Genomic DNA, 11468 nt, shown 5'->3' with positions numbered 1-11468 from the left:
GAGTGAACCCCGAGCCAAACTATGGACTCTTGGTCATTACTGAGGGTCTACATAGGTTCATCTTTGGTCTAAAAAAAAAAAAAAAGTACCATTCTGGTGAGATATGTTGATGATGCGGGAGGCTGTGCCCGCGTAGGGTAGAGTATGTGGGAAATCTGTATCTTTCCCTCGATTTTCTCCAAAACCCAAAGCTCCTCTGAAACAAATAAAGGTTTTTCAAAGAATTAACAAAATTTAAACATAGAGGTGTCTTACAGAAATGCATTTATTCTTGTAAGTAACGGCAGCTAACATTTTCGTGGTGCTCCTCCCGGCCAGGTCTATGTTAACTCAGTGAATTTTCCGCGACAACCCCGTGGGGTAGGTCTCTTAAGATACTCCTCGACAGAGGGGAAACAGAGGCTTGAGGAGTACCGTGTACCGCTTGAAGCACAGAGCACTGAGGACTCAGAATTTGAAGCCAGGCAGCCCGGCCCCAGCGTCTGGGCTCACAACCTCCAAGCCTCACTGAATGGCCCAGGAGGGGCCCGGGAAGGTTGGAGTCAGGGATTCTGGACACAGGCACAGGTCATGATTTTTCAAAAACGGTATTTTGAATAAATCCCTAAGGAATTAATTCAGGTGCCTTAAGGAATAACTGAATCCTGGAGGGCGAGAGGCTGCGAGAGATGGCGTCCAACCCCCTTTCAGAGGCTGAGGGAACGCTCTAAAGCCACCACCAATGGGAGACTCCCCGTAGGGACCCAATCCCTGGTTCCTTTCCACCTTATAGCAATTCTAGCCTCGCACTCTTCCTTCCCTTCCCGCAGACTCCGCCCCCTGGCCCTGGGTTGGACACGTGACTTCAGGTGGGCCCCAGTGATTGGCCCAGGAGTGGGTACCAGAATCCTGCCCTGGACTACCCCTCGCAGAAGATCCTTTTCCATCTGGTTGCGGGGCTCAGAGAGTCCGCAGCCCCCACAGCGTGACAAAGCACTTCGAGGTGAGGTAGACAAATAAACCCAGAGAGGGAGGGACAGGGCCCAGCGCCTCTCCGCTTCATCCCACCCCGGCTCCTGGCCTCTGGAGGCCGGCTCCCTCCTTCCCCTGTTTGAGCTGGATGCTACGGATGGAAGAAGCCCACAACTCAAAACATGGGAAGACCTGACCCAGTGGTTAAGCCCTCCAGTGGTTAGGGGGTGCTGGGGAAGACTAGAAACCCAGCTCTGCCACCTGCTGTGTGATCACTAGCGAATGAGTTAACCTCTTCTAGCCCGATGCGCATCCGCATCCAGAGCTCACTACCAAAAATAACTCCTTTCCAGCCACATCAAATCCAAATCGGAGGCTTTGGGAGAGATGCCATCTGGCAGCCAACCAGCAAGGAGGCCAGCAGCTGGCCACTCCTTGTGTCCCTCCGCTCGCTCCCTGCCTGGAAAGAGCATCCATATGGCCCTCAACCGGCACCCTGGCCCTGTGGCTTCCTCTGGCTCCCAGGGGCTTCGACAGGAAGGAGTGGCACCAAGAAATGGATTTCCCTGTAAGGTCCCCGCAGGCTGGCTGCGTCCCTGAGGGGTGATGGTCCCTCATGGCTCCTTAGGGTAGCATCCCCCCAACCCCACAGCTCTGCCTGAAGATGACTGGCACATCTCTGCTCCCCTGCAGGGGCAGAAGTGGCCCCACACATCACTGGCCCTGGATTCTGCACTCTTTCTGGAGGCTTTGCCTATGCTTTGTAAACATCCCCTCAGACTTCCCAGTTGGAGCACGTGTCAAGTTTTCCATGGGACCCCGACTAGTTGACAGTGGTCCTTCTCCTAGTCTCCCCAGGCTCTCATCAGACCAAGTCATGCTCTGTGGAGGACACTGCTCTGGGGCCCCAACTCTTGGCACTGTCTCCACTGCCCTCCCAACTTCTGGACTCCAGCAGGCCTCTCCAAATCTGTCAGACCCTGAGCCCAGAAAAAGGACCTGCCAAGGAGAGGCAAGCAACCATTTGCATCTGACGGACAGTGGCCCCACCAAGAGGCACACAGGGTGACATCTGGGCTCAGGACATGTCTAGAGAAGCAAGCCACTGATTTCTGCACACCGGAAAATTTACCTGAGAGTGTATATTTATAGAAAGATACATGGAAACGGACAGATAGTGCCCAGCTATAGATACAGGAAGCTCGGTTAGAGAAGCATGTAGGTAGATATGTATGTATTTGCCAATGGTAGAGAACATGAGGTTTCCACATCTTCCGCCATGACCGACAACACACAAACGCCCGATCTGGGAAAACCACGCTTGTTTTTGTGGTTGGGTTCCCTCTCCAGAGGTTTCCAAAATGAGAAGGCTGGTTGCAGGGGCAGTATTTAAATATGTGTGTGTGTATCTTTCTAAAAAAGAGAGAACAAGGGAAGGGAGGGGGAGACGTGTGTTTCCACGTGGTACGCGGCAGAAAAGATGGGACAGGTTTTGGGCAAGGACGTGATCCCACTGGAGAGGCATGAAAGGGAACTCCAGAAAGGACAGCTAGGGTTTCTAGGTTGGGACATAAAAACACAACAGCCAGGAAGGTCACGCGTCTGCGGTCCGCTGAAATCCCTTGTAGCACATTACAATCAGTTAAGGGCCAAAGAAAATCAGAATAATACTAAGAGGTAGCAGCTGTTTATCTTCTCGGAGATTTCGAGGGTCTCTGGAAGCGGGCCAGGTAAGGGTGTTCTCCTGGAAGAGACTGGGGTAGGGCACAGTTCTGGCTGAGGGCTCCCCTAGAGCCGGGAAGGGTATGAGCCAGCCCTGCGTGGAAGCGCCGCTCGGGAGCCCCAGAGAGCCTCCACCCCCAACAGGCCACTTGCAAACCCAGAGTCATTTTCTTGGATAAGTTATGCAGTCCTCACAACATATAAATAAAAGTTTAGTTCTGTGTTTCCATATATCTTCTACATGGAGGCTAGCTGAATATTAGTGGAGTAACAATAATTATTAATAACAATAATCATCATAATAACAATAATTAATAGAATAATAATGCCTTGGGGAGAGCCTGGGGAAGGGGGGGGTCCTTCATATGGCCGGGGTGGGGGCTTCTGGGGAGGGGTCTATGTCTGGTAAAAGTGGTGGTAATGGTGGTGGTGTTCGTGGTGGTGGTGATGTTCGTGTCTCTGGACCGCCTGGCCAGCCGGGCTCTCATACACCACCACGGCGGGCAGGTCCCTCGCGCGGTCCCGCCCCAAGACACTGCCGCCCACGGCCAGGGGCGCCTGCAGACCCCGGCAGGCCGGCTGGCTCTCCTTGGCTCGGTGCTTGTGCTTCTTGTGCCCGAGGGGTGCCAGCGTGGGAAGGAGGGATGGGCTGGCGGCCAGGTGGGCGGCTGGGGACACCGCAGGGATGGTGGGGCCCAGAGGGGGTTTGCTTCGCACTCCTCTGGCCACATGGCCCACACTCACGCTCTTGCCCTGGGCCTTGGGGGACCTCACAAAGTGCTTGCTCCCGTCCTGGGCGCCCCGAAGCCGCTGCTGGACCTCCGAGGCCTTGGCGAATGGGGTGTCAAGGAAGTGGAAGGAGCCTGGGTCCGCGCCTTGGGGCTTTCGGTGTGGGACGTGGATGGCTTCTGGCTCATGGGAGCGAGACCGAGTGGGGTTAGAGGTGTGGGGGGGCAGCTCTGACTTCTGGGCCACTGATGGGGAGCCTAGGAACCAATTTAACAGATATTTCATGAGCAACTATTGTGTGCTGGGGCTGCTCTGTGCCCCCAGAAACCCCCTATGCCCCCCATGCTCCAGGACTGGTAACTGTTCTGAGAGCTCCCCTCCCTACCCTGACCACTCCTTGCTTTCTCTGGAATGGAACTTGGCTGTCAGTGAAGGGGGAAGCTCTGTTTCTTTGTTGGGTCCTTAAAAATCAGTAACTTCCCTTCCAAGAGAGAAAGGAGAAGTTGCTGTCTGAGGTCATGGGAACAGAAATCTACAGGCATATTCCTTAACTTACGATGGTAACTAACCCAGGAATTACATGTAGAAGGAGGAAGGGGAGTAGGGAGTTCAGGGGTATGAAATTAATGAGCTACCTCTTCATTTATCTCAGCAGGGGGCGAACAGATATCAACATCTGAGGAAGACAGAGTGGCATTTTGCTGATGGAACAGGGAAGCAGGGTCCGGGGCGGGGGGAGGGGGATGACTGGGGTGAGGCACAGAGCAATGGTTTTCATCGCATGAGAGGCCCTGAGGTACCATTTGATTTTGTTCAACTTGGGGCATGTGCTCATTTTTAAAACGGTTTTAATGTCATCTCCTCCAAGAAGAGTCTTTAACCCATCCTGTAAAACCTGCATTTTCCCCCACCCCAGAGGGGTATAATGAACACCACCCCGCATGGACAGCCCAGCCCTGCCCTTGCCCTGCCTCCCGGGTGCACAAGCTCCCTTACCAGGCCCAAACTGAGACGTGTAGTTCTCTATCCCGGCGAGATCTAAGTAGTGGTTTCTCCTCTCAATGTTCTCATCCACGCAGTGGTGGTAGCAGCCAGACTGCTCCAGACGGCTGTCACCCTGGAACCTAGGGTAAGAAAGCCAGTGAGGGGGTGGGCACCAGCCCTAGCTGGGGGATAGCTCCACAGTCTCCTGGGAAGCCACCAGGACAATTCCTTTTGGACCCTTCGTTCATCTTCCGGGTCTTGGGAAGGGGCAGGGAGGGGAGGGAGTGGTCATCTCAGCCATCAGTGCCTCTAGTTCCTCTCTGATAGCAGAGATGCAGACCTCTGCTGGCTGCCCTGGGCCTTCTGGGAGGACAGGAGAGGTCCTTGAACAGGTCCAAAGAAACCATCAGAGGTACCTGGTCAAAACTTACAGAAGCCCCAAAGTCAGGCTTCAAACCATGTGTGCCCGTTGCAAACGGGAAACCTCAGCCCTGGGCTCGTTCCCAGCAAATGTGGGCAGCAGAAGTTGCCCACTGGAGCTGAGGGTGGCAGGCTCTGTAAGCCAAGAATGGAGCGTGCATCAGGAGGGGGTGGGGAAAGTGGTGCCCCCAGAGGCCACCTTTTTCCCTCTGTGGGAGTCCGAACTCCCTGCCTCTCCCCTGCAAGGCTCTCTGAGCTGCCAACCCCACCCCTCTCATCCGCCCCATTCCCCAACACAGCTAGCCTATGCATCCCTCCCCACACCAAGCTGGGGCCCCTGCAGAGACTGCCTTCTGTCCTTTCCCTATGGGCGGGCGCCTGTCACAATCCGGTCCCTTCCTTCCCATTCCCCTGGCAGGTTGTGCCATCCAGCCCCTGACTTCCGGCCAAGGATGCTTCCTACATCCTCATGCCTCCTACTTTATATTCCTGTTTACTCAAAGCCTTTCTTTAAACACACTCTCTTCTTTGTGTCCCTCCCTCCAGTTAAAGAAATAACAGGTGGGAGAGAATCACAGCCTACAATCCTTTAGCCACCATTCGGAAACCCAAAAAGCCTGAAGGCAAAGATTTTTCATAACCTTTTAGGCAGCCAGGCCTGCCCGAAATGGGTGTGACAGTAGCGGTAGCCTTGGTACCACCTCGAGTGGACATTCCCACGTGTCGTGTGGACATTCCCACGTGTCCGTCAGATGTTTCAGTGTGCGAAATCGCGGGTACTGCCCGGATGCCATGCCGAATAGAGGAGAGATGCACTGGGAATCTCCCTTCTAAAACGCAGCCAATGCTGAATTCCAAAACCTGTCTGGCCCAAAGCGTTCTGGACGAGGGAATGTGGAACTACATTTAGTCCTTTTTTACAAACGGAGCTTGCTTTGTGAGCTTGTCTTCGGAAATCACCGCCCCCTGAAGCAAACACAGACTAGAGCCGCCTGCTCAAAATCCCCTGGGTAAGGGGGTACACAGCCGGTGCTCAATATGTGTTCAAGGGTCCCGGGCTGTCGTCCATCCCCGCCTCCGCACACACAGCCACTGTACCTGAGTGGGGCTCGCTGCTTCTTCTCCCAGCTGCGCAGCTCCTCGGCAGGCTTGGTCTCCGCTCTGGGCCTCGTGCTCTGCAGGTCTGAGTCCCGCCCGAGAAACAGCCGGGTGAGCGGCGGACGCCTGGGCCCACCAGATTCCTGGCTCCGTGGAGGTTTTCCAAGCTCCCCCATCGCCATGCAGCCTTTGACAACTGGCCCACAGCTGCTCACCATGGCTCTGTGAGAAGCGTTCTCCAAGCCAAGACCACACAGAGGGGTCTCACAGCTACCTGGCCACTTACCTTCTCCCCTACAGACTCCTCATGTGCCATGTCCAAGCCCGGGCTCTGCCTACATAGGGCCTCCCACCTGTAATTCCTTTCTTATGCAAATCCTGCTCTTTCAGGGAGCTGTTCAAATTCCACCTGTCCACAAAGTCGCTCCCAGGGAAAGCCCCCCCCCCCCCCCCCCCGGGACTCCCTTCCACTCCTCCCAGGTCAGTGGGGTGTGATCCTTTCTGGGAGCTGGGAGTGGACTGGCCCCTGTGGTCTGTGCGGCCCCCCAGCCCCTCACCGGGGTGATTGAGAAGGATGCCCTTCTTGGCCTGGCTTCCGTCAGGGGCCACCGTGAGCTTCACCCGCAGCGTCTTGCTTGATGTCGGTGAATGGTTGACGGAGGAGTCGACCACCTCGTAGATCGTGTGCAGTAGGCTGGTGATGTCCTGCAGGGAGGGAAGCAGAAAGCCCCCCCGGGGTTCAGCCACATACGCCCACAGCCCTGGGACTCAGAGGGCCTGGTGACACCTGAGGAAGAGAAAGCCGTTGGCTCCCCCAAAGTCAAGTCTAAGGCAGAATTATACACATGAGGGGTTCACTTGGGAAGGGATCCTAGGATGCAGGGAGCAGGAGATGACATGAATGAGCAGGTCTGGCCACAGGCAACTGGTTCGGTTACACTTGGGTCCTTAGAGGGACGGTGAGGACCCCACCTCAGAAAAGTCTCATCCCTCCTTGGTGGAGTTACCCTGGGGGGCTGATGCTCCATGGCCAAGGACTTCTGGTATGTCCTGCAAAGGCTGAGCCCGCTCCCACCGGGAAGGGCTCTTGTGGTGGGCACTGCCCACCCCAGCAGTCAGTGTGGACTGAGGTAGGTCGGGGAGGCTGCTGGGGTCTGATGAGCTCCTTCTGAATGAAAAATGGGAAAGGAGGCATGTTGCTGAAGATAAACTATTCTGTGAGAACTTAACCCAATCTCGTCCTCTCTCTGGGCCTTAGTTAGCCCCTCAGTCGGACGGAGACGTCCAAACGCACGCTCCGTGAAGCGTTTCAGACACTTCTGACTGATGAACGCAGGAATCATATAGCATCTCCCTTTGTTCTGGGCATCTGCTAAGATCGTTTTTCAGAAAGGGAGGCGTCCAGCTTTAAAGGATGTAGAAGCCTCTGGAAAGGTATTTGCTCTCTGTAAGTCGGGCCCACAGATGGCCAATTATCTGGCCTGTGGCTCTTCATAAGCAGACAGACTCAGCCTTCCCTCACCTGATTTCCCCACCCGGAAGCTGCCCAGACAGAGGTGGCAGATGGGACTCCAAGCACGGCCGTGGCCAGGCAGGTAGAAGGATGAGGGACCCGGAGTGGGGAACCCACAGAGGTGGCCCCCACTTGGCACCGTGGCAATGCAGGCTAAGGGAGGGTCATCCCAGAAATCCAGAATCTTCCACTAAGTCTTCAGAATCTCCGATATGGGACACCCATTTAATTTTTGACAACTCCCCATCTCCCCAGCCCTGGTGACCACCATGCCACTTTCTGACTCTAGGAATCTAACTATTCCCAGTACCTCATAGAGGTGGAATCACACGGGATTGGTTTTTCCGTGGCTGGCTTGTTGCCCTTAGCGTGTGGTCCGGGAGGGTCTTCCCTATTGTGGTCCCTAGTAGGATTTCCTTTGTTTTATGGCTAAATTATAGTGCATTGTATGTATATGTTAATCCTCTCAAACATATGTATGTATATTACATATATATGTAATTCTCTCAAACAACTCCCTGAGACCCTGCTTTGGGCTGTAGAGGCTCAGAAGTGGGACTGCTGTGTCATGTGGCAATTCTGGGCTTAGCTTTCTGAAGACCCTCCGTGCTGTCTCTTACAGCAGCCGTAGCTTGGGACATTCCCGCCCACAGCGCACAGGGCTTCTGAGGTCGCTGCTGCCTCAAGGACACTCGTCATTGTCGGTCTATGTGTGTTTTTTTTTCTTTTATAACAGCCATCTTAACGCATATAAGGTGGGATCTCCTGCAGTTTTGATTTGCATCTCCTGATGATGAGTGCCGTTGAGCCCATTTTCATGGGCTTCTTGGCCATTAGCTGGTGTATCTTCTTTGGCAAAATAATCCGGTTCTTTGCCCATTTTTTTTTTACTTGGGTTGTTGGTTTTCCCGTTGCAGACGTGCAATTCTTTTTATATTCTGTATATTCATCTTTTTTTTTTTTAAAGATTTTATTTATTTATTTGACAGACAGAGATCACAAGTAGGCAGAGAGGCAGGCAGAGAGAGAGGAAGGGAAGCAGGCTCCCTGCTGAGCAGAGAGCCCAATATGGGGCTCCATCCCAGGACCCTGGGATCATGACCTGAGCCGAAGGCAGAGGCTTAGCCCACTGAGCCACCCAGGCGCCCCCATATATTCATCTTTGACCAGCTATGTGATTTGCAAATATTCTCTCCCATGCTGCAGGCTGCCTTCCACTCTGCTGTTGTCCTTTGAGGCACGTTGGTTTTGAATTTTGATAGAGTCACTTCATCTATTTTTACTTTGGTTGCCTGCGATAACTTAATTTTTAACAAAACATTCTGGGGTGGGGAGGGCTGGGCCGGAACATCTCAGGGTTTACGTTGGGGTCATGAAGGATGCCCGTGTGAGACCCAGTTTGCAACCCCGATCAGTCACTCAGCGATCTCAGCTCCTGCGGCCAGGCCTGCAGAGGACAGCTCTCCTCGCTTCTTCCCATGAGCCGCTCCGCACACCCGCATCGGCTCCCTCCTCTTCCCGTCTTAGGAAGCTCATGCCCGAGGCGCCAGTATCTCCATTTCACAGATGAGAAAAGTAAGGTTCATCAGCATCATCCCCTCCAGCGTCCTATCCCAAACCAGGGCTGGGGGTGGGGGGGCCATGACTCAGGGTCTAGGAACAGGCACGCTCTGGCAATCCCAGCTGAGAAATCAGCTCTTGCCTGCATGGGGCGCAGCACACAGAAGTAGGTGCCTGCGAGTATTTATTGCACAAATGAACAGGTACTTTCTTCTGAGTTGGGAAGTGAGCCGAGGCGCCCACTCTGGACTGTAGCTGCGTTGAGATGGGAGCCGATCTGCCCCAGGCCACAGAAACATGCCCACAGACAGCCAGGGAGCATGCAGGGGACTGGTATTTATAGCCAGCTTTGAGGCGTGGCCTCGGGGCTAAAAATAAACCAAGGGGAAGCAGGAGGCTGGGTTCTCCCTGGACTGGAAGCCAGCCCCCTCGCTCCTGGGGGCAGGAAGACACGATCCAGGGATGGTCTTCTTGAGGCCGGGCTGGGCCACCCACCTCAGGAACCCTCACTTCCCTACTCTTCCTCTCATTACCAAGGGTAAAGAAAGGCCCAGAGCAGAACCAGACAGCAGGGTGTGCCCTCGGGTTTCTGCAAGGCCTCCTCCGAGGTAGGGGGCCAGCCCTCTTACGGTCAGCAATTTTCAAAGCAGCAAGGAACGAAGGCAGTGGCTCACAGGGGCGGTAGGGTCTTGGCCACCATGCAAGTCAGAAGAGAGGGCAATGCCACCCTCTGCACCCCAGCCCGGTTGCCCGTGTGGCCTTGACAGACGGCCGGGCCACGGCCGTTCAGCTCAGCTAACCAAGCTCCCAGACTGCAGAGTGTTTCCCTGGGAAGATAATTACACCACAGCTGCCATTCCCAAACAGGGTGGCGAGGAAGGGCAGCGCTCACTCCAGAAAAACCATAACCTCTCACACAAAGCATCACAGCTGGAGGGGGATAGGGGTTCCTCTAAACCACCCCCTTCCCCGGCTTCCCCAAGGTCTCCAACCAAGAGGCATTTCCACTGCTTCCCAAATACCCAAGCCCCTCTCCGGGCTTTGCCTGCCCAGAACCCATTCCCCTGCCCCCTAAAAACAGTACCTTGATTTTATTTTGTGAGCTGATTACACACCCCCTCTCATTTTCACTCTTTGTGTCTCATGTATCTGGTAACATCTCCCTGCTCCTACAACCCAGAATAGGGCCATCCCAAGCATTGCAAACCCACGGCAAAAATGACAGGTGAGGCGGTCAGAGCTGGTGAGATTCCATTCTGGAACTTCTGAATTGGGAGGGTTGCTGAGCGTCCCGGACAGCAGGAAAATGTCAGCCGTCACCTCACTACTGGCCAGGGGAAGGGCTGCCGGACAATGGAGGAACACAGAGGGAACAGAGCCTTGAAGATAGCTAGGCTTGAGGGCGCCAAGCCTCTGGATCCAGCCATGCCTGAAGTCAGTGCCCTGGATCACAATACATTCCTTTTTTTTTTTTTTTTTTTTTTTTTTTTTTTTTTTTGGTAAACCGAGAGCATTTTTCTGGGATTCTGTCACTTCTATCCGCAAGAGTCTTGAATGATTAAAAGTCACTCACAGCTTCCCCCACCCTGTTCAAACATTCCTTAAGTCCCAGCCTGAGGAAGAGTTGCCCTTTCCTCACCCAGGCATCCCTCCCAGCAGTTTCTCCTGCACCAAGCCCCGGAAAAAAAAAAAAAAAAATCCATAGCTCTGAACCAGGCAGAGAGAAGACAGCAAAGCTTCTCTGGGGACACCCCTGACCCCTTCCGAGCGGGACATGAGGCGGGTGTGCAGGCAGCCATGCTGCTCTCAGACTCCTACACCCATCTGAAAACCAGGGCCTCCTGGGGAGGGAGAGGATGTCCCGGGGGGACGGTGGGAAAAGCAGCAAGAAGGCAGAAGGGGTGCCTGGCCCAGGGAAAATGGGAGGCAGAGCTCAGTAGCTCAGACCAGGTCCTACCCCTGCTTCCACCAACCCACCGGTGGCTTCCCTGAGCCCCAGGAACTGAAGCCAGGGCCTGCCCTACCGGCTCTGGCCCTAGCCAGGTCTCCTGGGGAGCAGCCACCACGCGAGTCTCCTCCAGCGCCTTAAACAAACACCCTGAGCGCTCCTGCCCTGCGCCTGCTGGGCCTCTCCCCATCTCAGCTCTGCATGCCATGTTCACTCGGCTCAGCTCCGCAGGGGACAGAGGTATGGCAGGAGGGCTGAGGGGAGAGATGCCAGCATTCTGAGGGAGAAGGGTGGTGACAAACAGGCCTGTGACTGGGCGCAGTGCTCTCGGGAGGCGGGGGGTGCTCTTTCCTGCCTCAACAGAGGGCGGCCTAGCCTCTGGATGCCCGCCTGGCCCCAGCTCCTGGGCACACTGGCTGAGATGGGAAGCTGCCTGGGGTGGTCACAGCCCTTGCCCCAGCCAGAGCTCTCCAACTCCAAAGAGGAGGCAGCAGGGCAGGACTTTGGTGGGACCTGGGTCCTCCTCCAGGTGGGAGGGGGGCT

General features: G+C 54.9%; 1 protein-coding gene across 1 annotated transcript in view; it reads right to left on the bottom strand.

Moving 5' to 3' along the window:
- Positions 1-247: 247 nt before the first annotated feature.
- NKD1 (NKD inhibitor of WNT signaling pathway 1) overlaps positions 248-11468 on the bottom strand; it is an 85485-nt gene continuing 74264 nt past the window's right edge. The window contains exons 7-10 of the mRNA XM_045076045.1: positions 6462-6609; positions 5905-5989; positions 4399-4526; positions 248-3659 (exon numbers count right to left, since the gene is read on the bottom strand). Of these exons, the coding sequence (XP_044931980.1) occupies positions 3070-3659; positions 4399-4526; positions 5905-5989; positions 6462-6609 (951 nt within the window). The 3' untranslated portion in view covers positions 248-3069. The remainder of the gene's footprint in view (positions 3660-4398; positions 4527-5904; positions 5990-6461; positions 6610-11468) is intronic.

The sequence above is a fragment of the Mustela putorius genome, unplaced genomic scaffold (assembly GCF_011764305.1).
Source record: "Mustela putorius furo isolate JIRA1106 unplaced genomic scaffold, ASM1176430v1.1 tig00000174_pilon_pilon_pilon, whole genome shotgun sequence".
NCBI classification, from domain to species: domain Eukaryota; kingdom Metazoa; phylum Chordata; class Mammalia; order Carnivora; family Mustelidae; genus Mustela; species Mustela putorius.
Note: the sequence above shows the minus strand (reverse complement) of the source record. Positions and strands in the feature narration are given on the sequence as shown.